General features: G+C 52.4%; 2 protein-coding genes across 5 annotated transcripts in view; both read right to left on the bottom strand.

The window, feature by feature from the left end:
* Timp2 (TIMP metallopeptidase inhibitor 2) overlaps positions 1 to 18,955 on the bottom strand; it is a 51,165-nt gene that overhangs the window by 20,653 nt on the left and 11,557 nt on the right. The window lies entirely within an intron of this gene.
* Positions 7,606 to 17,347, bottom strand: Cep295nl (CEP295 N-terminal like). Of its 4 annotated transcripts, none has more exons than XM_021175579.3 (3): positions 17,090 to 17,347; positions 16,344 to 16,440; positions 7,607 to 9,502 (listed from the first exon to the last, which is right to left on the bottom strand). In XM_021175579.3, the coding sequence occupies exon 3, from the start codon at positions 9,498 to 9,500 to the stop codon at positions 7,899 to 7,901; it is 1,602 nt and encodes a 533-aa protein (XP_021031238.1). In that variant the 5' UTR covers positions 9,501 to 9,502; positions 16,344 to 16,440; positions 17,090 to 17,347; the 3' UTR covers positions 7,607 to 7,898. The 4 variants fall into 4 exon arrangements, with proteins under 4 accessions (XP_021031237.1, XP_021031238.1, XP_021031239.1 ...); XM_021175580.2 differs by having other exon boundaries at positions 16,344 to 16,436; XM_021175581.3 differs by having other exon boundaries at positions 16,344 to 16,436; positions 17,258 to 17,331.

Here is an 18,955-nt window from a genome sequence, read left to right as displayed (position 1 = left end):
CGTGAAGAATCTCCATTGACAACTGGGCTGCTTCTAGGTAGCCATGGGACCACAGGTCTGGGTTAAACCTGGGTGGACGCTCCTCTCCCACCTAACGGTCCTGTTGCGAGACAGGGCCGGCACTGTTGAGTGCAGCAGACACAGGTCATAGCTCTTACCTGTTGAGAACACTGGATGGAGGAGGAGACTGCGGAGATTGTCCCAGTAAAAGCCTTCACTGCCCTGGCCTTAGATCACTCTGATCTAGGCAGCGGGCAGACAGATGGACAGGAAAGGAGAGGAAATAGAGAATTCTCTAGAAGGATTAGGAATAACCCCTAAACCACACACATAGATAGCAGTGGTCATCACTGTGAGCTCTGGGCTGTAGAGAAGGGAAACCCATCACAGAATGGGCAGCCTTCCTGAGTCCCCGGCCATTTGAAGGCCAGGGAAGTGCAGAGACTCAGAGAATATGGAATGAACTAGAAGCAAGGCTTGGGTGACTGTTGACTGAACATTTACATGCTAGGCTGGGGGGCAGACACCAGGGTGGGACCAACTCTATCCAGTCCTGTCCCACTACCTACCCACGAAGCTGGACACAGCAGCATGAGGTCCGTGTTTAAGTGCTTTGTGCCCCTACCCCCTGCAGCTCAAAATTTGCTTTCTCCTCTTTTCCTTCTGCTAAGCCAACATCTGGGTTTGCCATTGAGAGTGCTACACTGGCTGATGGATTCGCTGCCAGATGCTGGCTACTGGAATGCACAAGCGCTGACTTAATTCAAAGCACACACAACCGCAGAGCCCCTACCCCCATCCCTCTGGCTGAGGACACCGCATGATGTCACTTCCCCCTCCAGGAGCCTGCAAAAACAATCCCAGTGTACCCAGCAGAAGGGGATGGAAAAGACCTAGGTGGGTGGAGTTGAGGTCACTGGTAATGAGCCAAAGATGATGGGCCGTGTTTGCATTTGACAGTAACAACTGCCCAGGGACAGCATCAGAGGCTGGGCTGTCCTGCTTTTGTCCTCTCTAGGAGGGAAGGTGCTAGAAACTCTAGGTGATGGCCATGGCTAAAGGCAACTGGAAGATTCAGAATACTCCACGGATACCAACTGTGGCAAAAGAGTCATGGTTCTCCCTCCGGAGGGGCTCCTGTCTGTCCCCTGGGTCACCAACACATGGTCTATTGAGCCCTGAAGACATGTTCATAAATCCAACAAGACTGTGTGTGTGTGTAGAAAGGGGAGAAAGAGTGAGAGGAGAGAGAGAGAGAGAGGAGAGAGAGAGAGAGAGAGAGAGAGAGAGAGAGAGAGAGAGAGAGAGAGAGAGAGGACACTAGGTAACTTACTAGCATGGAATTCACTATGTAAACTAGGCTAGCCTTGAGGTCACAGAGATCTACCTGCTTCTGCCTCCCAAGTGCAGGGATTAAAGACCTGCACCACCACACCCAGCTTGTCATCGACTTTAGATTTTGATAGTGTCCATTGTAACATCGTGGAAGTCCCTTGAGAATCTAAAGACACAACCTGCCCAGAGTCCATTGGAGGGTCATAACCTGAAAGAAAGCTGCTTGCAAGAGTCTTCCTTGTTGGAGTCTGGAGTCTGTAACCCTCTTGTGGGCCCACCTGCTCTTGGGACAATCCCATAAGCCAACTGAATATTTAAGTCCTATGCACGGCCCCTACTCAGCTCCCTCTCTGGGGTGTGAGTTTCCCATATTGAGCACAGATGAACCTGTAGCTATCAACACCTGTCTTCTGAGGTTGAAAAGATTTATTCAGGATCACCAGAGGGTCACTACCTGGCCACTCCATCCTTCAGGATTCTGCTGTGACATGGGGCCAGCAAGGTCCTATAGAAAACCTGTCAGTTTAATTCGGCCAGCGATACACTGTTTTAAGGCTACTGGCATTAAGGTGGGGGAGATCCCTCAGGGAAAGACCTCCCTCATCCCATCGATACAAATAGATACAAATGGATACAAATGCAGTAACTTTAGGCCCAGCTGCAGATATCTAACTAAAGTCAGCCACTCTACTTCTTTGTTTCTTGAGAGAGTTCTTGCCAATCAATTCAGCCGGATTATTTAGAAAAAAAAAAAATCTCTTTCTCCCAGAGTAAACAAAGGCTCTGGTGGCTTTCTCCAGTCTGCTCTGTGTGGGGGTGAGAGGGTGGGGCGATAAGGTCTTGTCCTTTACACCCTCCATTCAGCTAGCAAAGTGCTAACACCACCCATAACTAGACCCTGACTGAGGTGGCCCCCTGGGATCAGTTTCTTGTCCCTTTAGAGAGGGCATCACAATACACGTAGTTGGTCAGCCAGGCTGCCTTTTCATTGAATCTGGATTAATTTGTCTTGAACTCTGAAAGTCAGCCTGGAGAAGAACTGGGCAGTGCCCCAATTCTATACCCTCAGCTGGGGACATAAGATCAGCCACACCATCCTGGCTTTGTCCTATGACAGCTGCCATCAGATGGTTACAGTGTTCAGGATGCTGTCCTTGAACTGCTGTGGGACCTGAGTTGGGCTGTGGAGGGCATGGGGACGACCACTTGGATGGACCTCTCTTGTTCCTTAGAATGGGACGACTTCACTGGCTGGAGGAGCCACTGGGGATGGGGAGTAGTGGTCATCAGAGGGGCTCTGTCCTGGAGCCCTAAAACCTGCTCTGGCTCCCAGGTCTTGAGGCAACACCTCAGCATGAGGATGTAGAGTTATAGGTGAGCAGCTAGGTGTCCCAAGGGATGAAAGGCAGGTTTGATGCTCACAAGTCCTCAGGTACCAAGGATTCCAGCTCTACCTGATGTCTCTGGCTTCATGGTGATCAACCTTCTCACTGTTGTGACCTCACGGTGACCTCTGCAGATTGCTGAGGTCGTCCACTGAACTCTACCCTGCCTTGTTTGCTCCATGCCCAGCCACTCTGGTTGGTGAAAAAAAAAAAAGACCTTCCCCAAATCGTTTTTCTCTCATTTCCCTAAAAAGGAAAAGGGGGCTGTCATTCAGTAATTAAAAACAGTCCTGTGCTGGTGAGCAGGATTCCACACTGCTTTCCTCTGTCAGCAGCTGAGACCAGCCAGCCCCTCCCACAGAAACTCCCAAATCCGATGATCTGTCCCTTCATAGGCAGCAACTGGGCTTTTTGGGGAGCATGAAACCAAGCAGGACTCCAGCCTTGGGGAAGGGCTGAGCCTACTCAGGATGAGGTCAAGACCTGTTCATCTATAGCAACTCAAGCCAAGGCGAGCCGATGGGTGTGGCTGAGGGTGAGGGAGGAGGGGGATGGGGTTCCAAAGCTCTGACCAAGGGACTGCAGGGCACTCAGCTCTGGGCCACACCACTCATGGACTGGTGCCTGGGAATGTGCCAGGCCTGCCTAGCAGCAGGCTCCCTGCCCACTGCTCAGATTCTAGCATGATCGCACGCACAGGAGGGCGGCTGTCCGCTAGATGCCCGTCTCCATGGAGACCAGCTTTCCCATCTCCATTTCCTGCCCATTCCTCTGGCTCTTCTCTGGGAGGGCGATGGCACATCTATATGAGCGAGCAGAAGCAAGCTACAAGCATTCTTGGCCCAGCCCTCCAGCTGCATCATGCCCCCCAGGACCCTGGCTCTATCCTTCTAGGCCTGGTGGAACCAAGCCCACGCCCTGCAACCCTTCCTTTACAGTGGCGGGCCAGCAGGATCTCATGCCAAGGCCTTAAGTGCGGCCCTTCCCATTCACGTGCCGCTGAATCATTTGAAAAACATCCATCCCGCTCCTGGGAGGGTTTGCTGAGAACAGTGTGGCTTTGTGGAGGAGGCTGCTGCTCCGCAATTTCTATGCCAGGAAGCCAAGGGCCTCACGGGAGCCAAGCTCAGCCCTGTAAAATCCCGAAGCTGGGCAAGCCGGGCAGCATAGAGCAGGGCAGAGAAAGCCCAGAGAGATCCCCGAGGGCACTCTGCTGACCCCTATAAACCATCTGTCTTCCCATAGCACTGAGGCAGGTCGGGGTCTTCACTTGGTGGCTGTGGATGGAAAGATGGATGGACGGATGGACAGACGGATGTCGGTCATCTTTCTTCGTTCGCTCCTTTCCCAGGAGCAGACCTAGGATGACCGGATCTTTGGGCCTCTGCTTTAGTGCTTAGCACTGACAATCCTGGGCCTATAAATGGGACACTAAGGCACGGAGCTGTGAGCAGAGCCCATACACCATGCCTGAAGGGACACAGCAGAATGTACATTCTCATTCCCCAGCCCCTCATCAGTTAGAGCCCCACCCCAAGCCACGGAGTACGGAAGGACATTCAAGATAGTCCTCAAGTGTCCAGCCAGATGGTCTAGGGCCCATAGCTTCCCCAGTCTGGATCCTCTGAAGACTGGCGGGAGGCCAGACCCTGTCTGGTTTTGGACTCTGATCTCTTGCTGTTATGTACTTGTTAGGGAGGGGGAACAATACAGGTTAGAGAGGGTCCCTGCCCCACTCCCAAACTCACGCCCCTTTTCTAAACTCATTCTCTCATTGGTATGAAGTCCTGGGTGCTGCTGTTAGCATGTGCACATGTGCTAGCCATGCAGGCAGTTAGGTAGGGAGAGGTGACTGAGCCAAGTGTGCCCCAGTGGATCATCCTGGTCACCACTGACTGGCTCAGCCAGTGTGGCAGTGAGCAGTGCAGGCACCTGTCTCTCTCACCTGGTGGACATCCCAGGCATGCCCCAACCTCTGGACAGTGACATTGCTGCTGTCCTGCAAATCTGGGTATACAGGGTGCCTGTCCAGCACACGGTCGGCCTCGGAGACTTTTCTGAGTACATGTACACTGGAGAAAATGCATGGGGCAGAGACGTGAGGAAGGAGCGCGATGAAAAGGATTCTGGTGAGTGCAGCACGTAGTCAGAATAAAGGTTCTGCCCCCTGCCCCTGTGCGTACAGAGACACAAAGCCTGGAGAAGCTCTGGCATACAAAGTGCTCTGAGGAGGTGCAGGGCAAGAGTGCATCAGGAGACGGAGGATAAAGGCAGCCTCCATGCCTGGACTCTTCTGCAACCAGACAGAGCTCTGTACAAACCCAGAAGCCTCACACTAGCCCTTAGTACTCCGTCTCAGTAGGCTAGGCCTGGAGTGTGAATATGGACTGCCCCAACCCTGGCCAGCAGTGCTATCTATGCGAACCAATGCCTCAGGATTTGAGTGGTGTCAAGCAGGAGTGTCCTCCGAACACCTGTCAAGAATGCAGATGCCAGTGACAGAGATGGCTGAAGTTGGGTATGAGGGAGGAGATGGACTCTCAAGACTGGGGAGTCAGCGTGTTGACCCCTTGCCTGCCCCTTGAGTGACAGAGCCTTTACTCTTGTCACTGTGGTCCTTGAGGCTGATGGGTGAGGAGAGTGGAGGGTGCTGGGGAGGCTCCAGGTTACACCGGAGGACTTTGCATTGCCACTCAGATGTCTCAGTGTAACCTAAAGGGTGAAATGGGGTCCACACTCATGACCCTTTAGGGATAAGATGGGAAGGCAGTCATGACATCTCCTTAGGGAATTGCTGGAAGTCATTGTTTTAGCATGAGGAGATCCTAGGGGTTGGATTCACAACCTACACCACTGGCCTGAGCCAAGGCTAGCCCATCCCCCTTTAGCCTCGTATAAGACAAGTGGGAGAGGGCAGGGTTTCTCCTCATGCTCCCTGCCAAGGGACAGTGTAGGTGTTACTGTCCAGGCAGAGGTGACTCATCCTTCATCATGTCTCAGCACCCATCCCTACACCTACTTTTAGCTCAGTGTAGCCGAGGAGGAGCAATTCCTTACTCAGAACATGGGCCACAAATACCATTTTTGTAAATGGAAACAAAAACAATGTGCTGTGCCCTGGGAAGATGAGTCTGCTCATTGGGCTGTGGCTTCCAACTAAGCTGGGAGGCTTGGTTACGCAACGTGAGGTCCAGTTGTGACCGCATCTTTAGGCTGAGGGACGCCGCAACACCCACTTGACTCCTCTGGATGGAGGTGGTGCTGCAGGGTGCTGCCCCATATCATGCAACACAGCCTCAGCCAACAGTCAGGCAGGAATGAGGTCTGACGACCGAGAAACAAAAGCAGATTCCAAACCCCTGTGGGATATCACTAGGGTCCAGCCAGATGAGGAGCACAGTAGCAGGCGGCTTCGGACTCAGGCTGCTCAGAACCACACACCCACCGGGCCCAGTAACATCATGCTGTGGGCCTAACCCCTGGGCAACACTGCTCACACAGGCTACTCAATGCTTGTGTGTTCTGCTATGCACAAGCTGTATGGCCCTCACAGGCTGCTCCCAGCTTACCTGCTGGGACAGGGCTGGGGAAAGGGTCGGGGACAGCGATTGGCACTCTGTGTAGATGAAAACTATCAGGAGAGCAGAGAAAATTCTTTCAGCAGAAATGGTGCAAACGGGAAGCTGAGGGGTGGTAAACGGAGCCCTCCCACCTACGCCCCAGCTGCACGCTTTCGTTGCAGCTTCCAAAAGTGTTTTTTAAACAAGAGCTGGCGCCAAAGCTGGGGTTAGAATGAAGCACTTCTCGGTGCCAGGCCTCCCAATCCAAAGGCACTGGCTGCATAGTGCTCTTCTTCACAAAGAGGCACAGACACGCTGGGGGTCCTGGGAGGAGAGCTCCAAAAGCCCCGCCAAGGTATCATGCCAAGTTATCATGCCAAGGTGAACGCATCTCCATGCGTTCTACATTCATGGCTGGGGGTCAGGAGCAAGGCTGAGAGACCACAGCAGGGAAGTGGCACGTCAATCCCCAGGAAAACCAGCCATGACCCACCATGCTCAGTAGAAGTGTATGTGCTGCAGGGTTCAGCAGGTGCGTGTCCCAGGAAGCAGGGGGTTGAGATAAAATCGATATATGTCAGAGAATCTTCCCTAGGTCATTTGGCTTAATAGTCCTCCATTACGTGGTCTACAAAACACATATGAGAAATAAAGATGGCCGTTTTATAGACTGATATTACTAATGCATCATGAACCAATGCAATCCATCAAGCTATCTAGAAGTCAATGAGAAGAAAGTGGGAGGGGGAGGGGAGGAGTGAGAGAAGGCTCAGAAACTAAGGTGGAGCCATAGCCAGCAGCTACCGCCTAAGTCAGTCAGGTCCCCACTGTACTTGGCCCCACCCACCCCAGTGGTAACCCCAACTGCTATTGTAGTTTGGGGGGTTGAACCTAGGGCCTCACGCACCCTCAGCGTAGCTTATGGAGCATTCTACACTCCTCTAAGCCACAGCCCAGCCCTTCCACAGCTTCTTTGGGGCTGCAAAAGTCAAGCTGAGCAGTGGCCAGATGCTAGCTGGCAAAAGGAGGGCAGTTACTATCTGGGCTCTGCAGAGAAAGTCTGTTGACCCCCATCTTCCCAGGTGGCTGCTGGTTCAGAAAAAAGCTAACGAGACATCCAGGTCTCCCCTCTGTTGACACCACTCCACAATCAGCACTGGCCTCAGATAGGTCACCCAGCTGAGCTGGGCTTGCCTGTCCCCCATCCATAAGGTTCTAAGAGTGCATATATTGTAAGCACTGTTATCTCTTTTTCTTCCCCGTCTCCTAAAGGAGGGAGATTTTAGCTAATGGCTCTGACATTGTCTCAGCCAGAGTCCAAGCAACCAATGATGTATCTTTTGAAACTGTGCCCGTCTAACCCCAAATGCCCCAGGAAGCCCAGTGTTTGGGTAAACCATCTGAAGAATCTATTTTACCTGGGGTTTCCATGAGTCCCCATAGACTATAAAACCAGACTGTAGAACACCGGCTAGACTCACTCTCTGGACCCCATGGGGAACCTGCTTCTGCATGAAGGCATTTGCTGGGATGGGAAACAAAGAGACTTAAGAGACACACAGGCATGGTGCAGGCAAAGCAGCCATCAGGGATGTATTTATCATGGGTGGGTCTGCTTTTAAAATGATTTTTGAAACTCTTGCAAGCGTTTCCTGGCTTTTTCCAAAAACTCCTGGTGTAACTTGTTTTGCTCTAAGATCTGCTGCTGGAGGTCACGAATCATCTGGTTCTGTTTGTCCTCATCGAGAAGGCCGTTGTCCAGGGACAGGTTGTTTCGGTCAGAGGGCAGGGCACAGATCCCAGTGGAATTAGATTTGAGGAGAGCCAAGCGCATCCGTCTACGCGCCCGGCGTTCTTCCTCCAGCTCAGCCTTGTAGTGGATCTCCAAGCTCATGTTGGGGTGTTCTGTCAGCTCCAAAAGTGTCTTTTGCCTTCTCTGCTCCAACTCTGCCTTCTGCTTTTGCCTCAAAGCCATCCAGCTTGCTACAGAGTCTGCCTGTTTCTGCAGGTAAGGCTTGAGGCTTTCGTCCTCCAACAAAGGTGACTTGGGTGGCTCCTGTCCTGACTCTGGGCTTAGTGAGAGTAAGTCATCTTGTTCTCTAGATGTTCCTGCCTTGACAGGCACTAGGCTTTCACTCTTTAATGGGTACTTTGCTATCTGTTGGTATCTGGGGTACTCTGTGTCACTCAGTATCTGTTTCAGATTGATTTTGGACCACATCTCAGTGGTCTCCACCTCGGTTGGGCTCCCAGACTCCTCGGTGATTTCTACCTCCTCCGTCCTCTCCTCTCTTGGGGTGCCAAAGTTCTCACTCCGAATCTCTGAGTAGCTCTGCTGCTCATCTGGATTCTGGTCTGCCTTGAGCCTCTGTTCCAGGTGCAAATTCAAATGCTTCTTCAGCTTCCTATTCGTGTTAAACAATTCTTCAAAGGTAGATTCGATTTCTTTGTGCCACAGATTCTTGTTGTACTTGCTTGGGGGCTCCTGGGATGCAGCCTCTTGTTTGCAGGTGGGGCCGAGGAGCAAGGGCTGAGTTAGGGCTGTTGTTTTGCCCTGTAGGCTCTGGTCCCTGAGGTTGTGAGTCCCCTTTGCCGAGGGCCGCCTCCCCTCCCGGAGGAATTCCTTCTGCACGTCCTCCATGCAGTCAGTGTCTCCATCAAAGAATGGGTTGAGCTTTGCCACACCTACCCTTCTGGTCACCCGAGGGCCCTGGTAGCCACCGTGGTTCTTACTTGAAGACACCCGTCTCCTTTTACCCTTCTCACCAGAGGCTGGGCTCCGGGCTTTGGCAGAACTGCGTCTCTCTGAGCATGGTGCCTTTTTCCGGGACTTGGGGTGCTGCCTGGGGTGCTCCTCCCTGCGGCCCCGCTCCTCTCTGAATGCTGCTCGGCTTCTCTCTTTAGCCCTCGTGTGTTTTGCTGTTCTTCTCTGGTTCTGTTCATGCACGCTGGAATCGTTTCCCACACTCCGCTCAGCTGCCTCGTCCAACAGGTGGGATAAATAGAGGCGTTCAGCCTGTCGGACCTGCTGCAGCCGGGCCTCCTGCCACTCTGCCTTTAACTCCTCAGCCAGGCGTTGCAGCTGTCGTGCTTTCCACTGCTGCAGAGTGGTACTGTCCTCCTCTTGGGCTGGCATCTCTAACGGCTTCTGCCTCAAAACTAAGGCTTCATCTTCGGAAGAAGGGCTCAGCTGAGCTGCTCGTTCTGTGTCTCTCTGCATTTCTGTGAGTTTTGCAGACACACTTGTAAGCAAAGGTGGCTGTAGCCAGAGGCAGAAGTTGCAGATGCGGGTGCCTGGGGCACCCGCAGAAACAAGAGAATCACAGCAAACCTACAAGGCCTGGAGGGCACAGGCCACTCTAGACAGCTGGAAGAAGAGTGTGCAAGGCCCTGGAGACAAGTGTACATGGGTGTACAGGATACACTCGAAACACCATCACCAGACCTCTCCCCAACCTCTGCCCACTGGCACCCACTCTCTGACTCTCTTTCCTGAACACCTCGGATGTTGTGGGTATGCATGTGGGAGTTTGCATGGGTGGGTTTGCACGGGGGCATGCATGTTTCACAGAGTACGGCTGCAGAGGGCATCTGGTAATGTCTGGAGATGATTTTTGTCATCACAAGAGGATGGAAGATGTGCTACCCATCTGCAGATGGGAACAAGCCAGAGACGTCACTAAACATTCTAAATGCACAGGGTAGCCCCAGGACAAAGGACAATAGCAGGGTAGAGACTGAGAACCCTTCACCCTTAAAGCAAGGTTAGGACTCAGGTGTCAGGGGAGGTTGCAGAAAGGAGCATCTGAAAACAAACAGGTGGGGGGGGGGGAAAGGTGGGAAGAGCAACAATGTAGCCATCGCTGGCAGGGTGTGTGTGTGGGGGGGGGAGGTGTGTGTGTGGATTTGTGCTCATACATCTGTGTTGCACGCCTGTATGCACAAGAGCAGGGGTGTGCATGCACATCTAGGAGAACAGGGGTGCATATGCAGGCATGTGTGTGGGAGAGCACATGATTGCTCCATGGATCTAATACAAACCAGACAGAGAGAAGGAGACATGCACGTTACATCACAGTGCTCTCGGCTTGGCACTGTGAGGTCGTCAGGGGACTGCTGTGTGTCTCCGTGGCACCAGAAGGGCCCATGCTTTGCCAGACTTTCCAAGAGAAGCTGTGCTTCTCAAGGGGACAGCGTCACATGATCACATTGGTCACATGAAGAGCCACCAACCGCCCTTTCTTTCAGTCCCTACAGGAGCAGGTTGATCCGCTTAAACCAATGTCAATCATAGCCATCAGAAAGCAGCTCTGCATATCCATTACTGATGATGTTACAATGTCACATACAGTTCAGGCTACCCCGTCCACTAGGCAGCTGTCGTGCAGGTTCCCCTTTTGGAGATGGGGATCTCCCTATACAACCCAGGTTGGCTTGGAACTTGTAATCTTCCTGTCTCGACCCTCCAAGTGCTACGCTTATAGGCATGCACACCACACAGCTGCTGAGCCTATAGGCATGCACACCACACAGCTGCTGAGCCTATAGGCATGCAAACCACACACTGCTGCTGAGCTATAGGCATGCATACCACACACTGCTGCTAAGCCTATAGATAGGCACACCACACACTGCTGCTGAGCCTATAGGCATGCATACCACACACAGCGGCTGAGCCTATAGACAGGCACACCACACACTGCTGCTGAGCTATAGGCATGCACACCACACACTGCTGCTAAGCCTATAGACAGGCACACCACACACTGCTGCTGAGCCTATAGACAGGCACACCACACACTGCTGCTGAGCCTATAGGCATGCATACCACACACAGCACAGATCACTTTTGTCTAGCTGTCCTGGGAAGTGATGCCCTGTTACCACCTGAGGTTCACATCTGGGGAAGCTGAAGCAGGGAGTCAGGGGACAATGGAACGAGATCACATCCTAGAAAGAGGTCTCTGACTAGGCAGACCGCAGGGTCTTTGACCAGTCATGACCAGTCACACTACACTGACACGGACAAGTATGTCCTTGTAATAGCTCCTTGCTCCCGACCAGGCAATCAGAAGTGTGTTCTTAGAAAAAACAGCGAATGTGACACCGGCCAGCATGCCAACCACGATAGTAGCCGAAAGGACAAAAACGAGAGGAAGATGGAGCCCTCAACTCAGAGACTGAGATTTTCTTTCAAAGTATAGAAAGGAATCATCTTCATATCGTACACAAAAATCAACTCACGGTGAAACCCATATAGACCTAAGGTCAGGTCTAAAATTATAAACCTTTAGAAAACAAGTGTGTGTGTGTGTGTGTGTGTACGTATACACATACACATATACATTCGTGGCCCTGGCTTAGGCAAAGATTTCTTAGACATAACAGGAAAAACCAAGCAGCTAAAGCAGAGATTGACAGGTGGCTGGCATCAGAAGCTAAGCCTGTGCACCCTCTGCAATCACCGAGGTTTTCACACCACAGACCCAGGAAGAGACTCCAGTCCATGCTATTTGAACAGCTCCATGAGAAGACTACCTAGGTACAACCAGAGGCCAGCAGGATGGCTCAGCAGGTAAAAGACCTGCTACACAAGCTTGTCATCCCGAGTTCAAGCCCCAGAATCCTGTGTAGGAGAACCAACAGCTGGAAGTTGCCCTTTCACCTCTACACATGTGCTGGCATCCACTCACACAGGCATCTACACACAGGCATCCGCTCAGGTGCACACAAAAAAAACAACATAATAGATGTTGTTTAAAAGATACAAATAGAACTGTCAAGATGGCTTAGCACTGCTCTTCCAGAGGACCAGGATTCAGTTGCCAGCACTCATGTAGGGTGGCTCACAATAGTCTGAAACTTAGTTCCAAGGGATATGACACCTCTGGCCTCCATGGGCACCACACTCATGTGCACATGCCACCATCATGTCCCCAAACCCATCCCCTGTACCTCACTCCCCCTCCTCACCTCACAATCCCATCCCCACCATCCCACCTCTCCCCTACCCTCACCCCAGCCCAACATAATTAAAAATAAGTCTTTTTGTTTTAAAGGAAAAGACACAAAGATACAGATAGAGACTTCACCAAGAAGACAGATGCGTAGCTGAGAGAGCACATGAAGAGCTACAGTCACCACAGAAAGGCAGGCTGAAGCTGCAGTGTGACTGTCTCACTCCCTCCACAATCAGGAGGAGCTAGGGAAACTGGAACCTACATCCTGTGGTGGGCGTTTAAAATGGGGCAAGGCACTTCGTCAACAGTCTGGCAGCTTCTCTAACAGTAGGCCGTAGACTGAGTGGCCTGGAATTACCACATCTAAGTCTGTAGCCAGGAGAAATGGAAGCTCAGAGAGAGAGAGAGAGAGAGAGAGAGAGAGAGAGAGAGAGAGACCCAGTGAGTCAGAACCCAGAGCAGCTGGGTGTGAACGTGTGTCTCACACCGAACCCTGAGCTTTACCCACACGGGGAATAGCCACAGTGGTGTCGCCATGGGTGGGGAGGGTCTGTGTTGCTGTGACGATCTCTCTGATGGCACCAGTCCCACCTAAGGTGTAAAGTCTATTTCTGAGCCTAGAGCCAGTGACTCCCATCCTTTCTCACAGGTGACAATCACTAAGAACTGCCCTGTCTCTGCCACCCAGAAGTAGTCCCCATCTCAGTCAGTGACCCTCACCCTCATGGAGAAATCTTTGGGAGAATAATAGCCAATTCTGCAGTTCAGGAATCCATGTCCCCATGACAATTGCCTTTTCGCTCTTTTCTGTGCCCTCCCCCTCAACTTTCTTGTGACCAAAGGACAGGGTTCCACTTGGAACTCAAGGAGGGTCCTTGCTGAGCCTGAGATTGCTAAGGAGAGGCACCTACTCAACTGATGTCCTCATCAGCAAGTCCCAAAAGTCATGCAGAGCCACCCATAGCACATACCTGAGCCAACAGGTCAGTACCAGGTTGCACATGAGAGCCTGAGGTCCCCCCACCTCCAAGGTGATCCCAATGCCTTTGAGCATTTGGGTAGAAGAAAAAGTCAGTGCCTGCCCCAGAGAAACCAGGAACCAAAGTGATATAATCAGAAGCTACGCGAGGAGCCAGAGAACAGGCTCACACCAGCCAGGCTGGATCCCAGAAGCATTTGGGGTCCTGCAGCTGACCTGTGTAAGTCCTGTCTCTCATGCAGGAGAGCCATCCTGGTACCCATGCCCCGTGGATGCCTAGGGTCTGCTTTCTGCACATCCGCAAGGACAGCCACACAGCTAAATAGCGGCACCAGGCCCTCTACTTGCTGCTTTTGTTGTAACCATGCGTCACACCCTCCTACCACCAGGTACACAGTGGCCACAGACCACCATTGTAGTTGACCACTGATATGACTCAAATATTCACCAAATAATGAATACAGCAGATGCTACCTACCACCTTCCCCAGACACAGGTGAACAATATCAAGTACTACGACCTCCAGGGACTTGGAAGAATGTGTTCTTTTATGGATGCTTAGCCAAGTCAGGGGATACTTGTGAAGACAAGACCAAGTGGAGCTAGCTGGCTGGACTCAGCATCCGTAACCATAAAGCCAGGCTGCAGTGCCTCTCAGTCCACCTGCACAGTTAGCTCTCTTTCCCTCCGGCAACAACAACAGCTGAGCCCCTACAAGGGATTTCTTACAAGCCCTCCTGTCTTCCATGCACCCACCTCTATGCCTGCACCCTCCCCCCACTACAGTACACCGAGACAACCTAGAGTGGCCCCTCTTGTCCTTACAAGCAAGTCTCCAAATATCACCCACAGGCAACAGCAGCACACCCTTGAAATTCTAGCAAGTTCCAGGGCTCCACCCTACAGAGATTCCCACCCCAGCCTGTGGGGCAGCTGCAGGGTCTGGTCGACTCTGTGCCTCCAGCTCCACATCCAGAACCCGTTGCTGCCCAGCGCCTTAACCGTGGTGCCTGTTGTGGATTCTTCATGAGGGTCCTCCCCTCCCCTCCCTGGGACACCCCACAATAGGAGGTCTTCTACAGCCCTATATACTCAGGACTCAGACACTAACATCCAGAGATACTTACAGATTAGTGGCATCAACTAGAGACAGCATTTCTATACAGCTCAGCCTTACAGTCTCATGCATGCAGCCTGACACTGCTGTAACTCCTGAGAGGGCCTGGCACAGAGCATACACAGTTCGCCCGTTACACAACACTGCTCTGGGTTTTCTTTAGTTCTTTGGTACAGCATAGGGCATCCTCAAGGGTTCTTAAGATATACAGGGCAGGCTCCTCTTACACTAAGTGACACATTAATCTAATGTGGACGTAGTAAGTCAGCTTTGTATAGCCGGCTGCAACCTCCCTGCTGGCTAGAACTGTCCCCCTCCTCTGATAGCAACCTGTCCCTCTAGCTGCTGTGGCCTGGCATCACACGAATAAACAGCTAGCAATGAATCTGTCAGAAAAGCAAACAGGAGTACAGGAGTCAGCGGGCCTGGCCCGTGTCAGGGACCCAAGCTTTTGACTCCATGTTCTCTCATCCTAAAACACAACACCCATAGGGCACTGGTGACCCACAAGACAGACGGAAAATCAGCTGCAAGTCTCCAGCTTTCGCAGCTCTCGTGTGGTTTCTGTTGATATTGGGTCTCCCTGTAGGCTAGCCTACGACTTGCGATCCTCCTCCCTCGGCCTCGTCAGTGCTAGGATTACAGGCCTGTGCCGCCAGTCCCAGATCACAAAGATTTTCTTTCAACAGCTTGTATCCCAGGTCAAATCTGACAGGACAGAATGTAAAAGGAAGACACCCAAATCTCACCCATTCCATCAGTCAGAGTATGGGGGCTTGGGAGACCCAAGCACTGTTTGTGGCTGGGAGCCACACGGCCCCTCAGAGCCCCAGGGTGATTTCTGTCCACAGTCTGAGAAGAATCTAATCCTCTGCTGGACAGCCCAGACATCCTGGGCTCAGACATAAAGAGAGGCATTTCGGTGATGTGGCTGCTGGGCCCTCAGTCTCCACAGACTGTCTCCACAGTCAGGGTGTCTCAGCAGCATATGATATGGCCTCTGTCACTGAGAACAGCACCTGGCTTGAAGGGAGCACAGGCCAATGTTGAAGGTAAAGACAACATTAAGGTCCAGGAAGCTGATGGGCAGACTGGGGTCTGTGATGTCAAAGGGATGAGAAGTGTCTGTGACAAGGTCACGGGATAATCATTTTCAAGGCACAATGAGGGGCTGAGCAGGCGGCTCAGTCAGCAAAGCTCTTACTGTGTAAGCAAGAGGATCCGAGTGCAGATCTCCTATGCAAAATACCTGAGCTCAGCAGCTCATGCCCGTGACCCCACTACAGGGGAGGCAGAGACTGGGGGACCCCTAGTGCTCACTGGCCAGGCAGGGTATCCAAGTTGGTAAGCTCCAGGTTCAGTGAGAGATCCTGTCTCGATATATACAGAAGCAAGGAAGACACCTGATGTGGGCCTCTGGTGTCACAAAACCCAACCATCAAATCGAAAAGTGTGACAGCCAAGCCCAGTGGCACATGCCTTTAGTCCCAGCACTCAGGAGGCAGAGGCAGTGAGAGTTCTGAGTTCAAGGCCAGCCTGGTCTACAGAGTGAGTTCTAGGACAGCCAGGGCTACACAAAGAAACCCTTTTGGGGGCGGGGCAAGGCGGGGCAGGGCACGGGGGAGCACAGTTTAAGTGTTGAAATGGCTAGGAGTATACTGAATAATAAGAAATGTACGGATGCTTGAGTAACAGCCAGACTGAATGTCAGCAGAGCAAGGGAGAGTCAGACATGCAAAGAGTTTCTTCCCAGATGGTTCTGAGAAAGGAGAGAAGAGGCCAGGGATGCCAGCAAGGATCTCAGAAGGACAATGACAAAAGGCAGAAACCTCTACAGGGATGGAGGATCTGGGAGGAGGGCAGGTGGTACACTGTGCGCCCAGAGAGAGGTGGTGATCAATGCTACCTCAGCCCCTCATCTGTGAAGTGAGTGACAGCAGTTTCTCCCATCGCTGTGAGGACCACCCAGATGCTCGGCCAGTTATGTGGGGAGAGGGCGGTACTTACGGTATGCGTCTCCAGATGACTGAGCCAGGCCAAGGAGGACACATTACAGGGAGGCAAAGGTTGGCCGGGTGAAAGGAAGCAGTTTCTATGGAGCTGTCTTGAAATCATTGGGTAGGCAATGAGACACCCATCACTGGAGGCATCCAAGCCAAGCCCAGGTGACATAAACATCAGAGATGTTTCTAACCCCATTTCTCTATACTCTACGACACAGTACGCTGTCTCATGGCCCGTTTCCGGCCCCTCCTCCCTCAGCTAAGTTCTAGAGAAAGATCATTCCTAAAGGCGCTGGGCTGCGTTTTTTTGAAGTGGTGTCAGAAACTCTCCTGGGGAAGGTGTGGCAAAGTATGTCTTGGCCAAGCTCACAGCCCCATTCTCACCCAGATTCTGGGGGTGGGGCTACACGTGGACATCTGACCATTCCCCTATGCTCTACCAGGACAGGGTAGGCTCTACCAGGCCAAGACAGCAGGGCAGCCAGTTGAGGGGGTGAGGAACAAGCTCAGATCCCCGCAGACAGACCTTGTGGTAAGCTGCGCTCTGACCTCAGGGTCCAGGCATCCACCAACCAAGAGGGGCACTTGTGGCTAATGCAGGTGGGGCCTTACTAAATATAGGGGTGGTATTCACCACCTTTCCAAGTCCCTAGCCAGCTCAGGGGCACCCAGCTGCTATTCTTAATGTCGTGACACCTCCCACTCCTCAGAGCATCTTGTCTTCCCACCCCCAACCCCCGCTGTCAGCACCTATTCTTGCTGGTAAGACGGACTTTTAAATCTGCATCAGGTCACGTGGCCTGGTCACACGCTCTCCCCCAACAGCCGGCACAAAAGACCCCCCTTCCCAGAGGAGAAGGGGCAGACACTGCAATCTTGTCCTAAGGTGGTCCACGTGGGGTTTCAGGGGTCACTGACCCAGGTTAGGTGGAATTACCACTCCCCACCTCTGCCAGCAGCCCTGTCTGCCCTGGCTGGTTAACCAAGGGAGGCTGTTGCCATGGGAACAGCAGAGCTGTGGTGCTGTGACATCACCTCAGGGGTGAGGTCAGATACAGAGACAGGCCAGTCAGAGGACAAGCTTCCAGGTGAGAAAAGCAATCAGAGATTTGTCTCAAGTGGCAGGGACTGTGAGCTTTTTGAAAGCGTCTGTTTGAAGAGGTGTTGATGAGCAATGTAGAAAGCCTCAGTTCACAGCCACAGCCTGGAGGAGTCCTCCCTCCCCTCAGACTGGCAGCATCACGACCTCCTCAGGCGATGCTCTCCCGCCCCAGCTGTCAGAATATTAAGAGGACAAACATGCGTAAAGATCTCAAGGACAGGCGCTTCCCATCCCTCTTCGTGCAGAGAAAGCAGCTGGCTGGTCTCGGGCAGAGGGGATGGGCTACTTCCCAACAGCTCTGAGAAGCTGACTGAGGCAGGAGAAGAAAGAATCCTAGCTCCGGCTCCTCTTTTATTCTTAAACCTTCTTAGACCTCAAAGCTAGACATCCTTGACTGTGCTGAAAGTGCTGGGGCCTCCTCTCAAAGTAAGACCACTGAGGGGAGGTGGCTTCGTAAAGAGTCAAGCTTCAAGTTTCTCCTATCGAGGAAAAGTAAAGGGCAGGGCAGGCCGAGCTTTTGAGAATGCAAGATGAGGAGAGCTGAACCTGGAACCAAAGGCTGTGGCTGGATGGAATGAGTCCCTGGAAAAGCCACTGCCCACTGACTTGGACCAGCATATGCGTTATCCCCACACGAGGAACTTTCTCCACTAAAGCCGCCTCTGTTTTTCCGGTCCCCTTTCTCACACTCTTGGGATGGTTTATCTTCTATGTCAACTTGACTGAACCGGGGAATACTCAGCTGGTGAGTGAACTAGGAGACACCCAGCGAGCTGGTTAAGGTGGAGGTGTTTCTGCATGGGGTTAACTTTGAATCATACTGCTTGGGCTATGGGTGTCCAAGCTTGGGGATCCAGACGATGTCGGGCGTGAATGGATATCTGTTGTCTCCAGCCATCGGGGCTCCCCCTGGTCCCTCGTCCTTTGCTCTCTAGAGACTATCCACCCCCACTCACAGATGACATCACACCACTGCTTTCAGGTCTACAGATGCCAGTATGGGCTCTTTTCAAACTGTGGGAGCCCCATTCCCACTCCAAACTCCGGGCCTTCTCTCTGTTGATTCTGTTTCTCTGGAGAACTCACAAACGGAGCCCTGGGTTTGATCTTTCTGTCTCTTTCTTCTGCCTGCTCTTACATCAAACCTTCAGCAAGAGAAAAGTCCCTGGAGAGAGGCTTCTAGAATATGCTGGCACTTTTGACAGGTGGCTCTTTCAGCCTGCCCCAGCAGGCTCAGTGCTTCCATGACTGTGCTCTCTGGGTCTGTTCTGGAATGAAGGTGATGTTGCCACCCCTGGCCCTGGCCTTCTTGGCTCTCTTGACACCCCCCCTTGCTGTTCCCAGAGACCCAAGCTCTATATTAATCCAACCAGCAAGCTGGAGAGGTGCTGGCTCAGTCTGAGAAAGTGCTTGCTGAGTTGGCATGAGGACCTAAGTTTGACCTTCAGCATCAAACTGGGGTGGGTTGGGGGGTTTGGAGGCTTATGCTTTCAATCCCTGGCCTGAGAAGATTC

Source organism: Mus caroli, unplaced genomic scaffold (genome assembly GCF_978045245.1).
Source record: "Mus caroli unplaced genomic scaffold, Mus_caroli_1 scaffold_13, whole genome shotgun sequence".
NCBI lineage: Eukaryota > Metazoa > Chordata > Mammalia > Rodentia > Muridae > Mus > Mus caroli.
Note: the sequence above shows the minus strand (reverse complement) of the source record. Positions and strands in the feature narration are given on the sequence as shown.

Bases quoted from the DNA above. Each gene is read 5' to 3' on its own strand.
- Cep295nl (XM_021175578.3), bottom strand. From the start codon at position 15,254: ATGCCTCTCTTTATGTCTGAGCCCAGGATGTCTGGGCTGTCCAGCAGA. The intron at 9,503-15,085 runs GTGAGATTTGGG...CAAAACTCACAG, and splicing joins TACTCTGACTGATGGAATGG to AAATGCAGAGAGACACAGAA.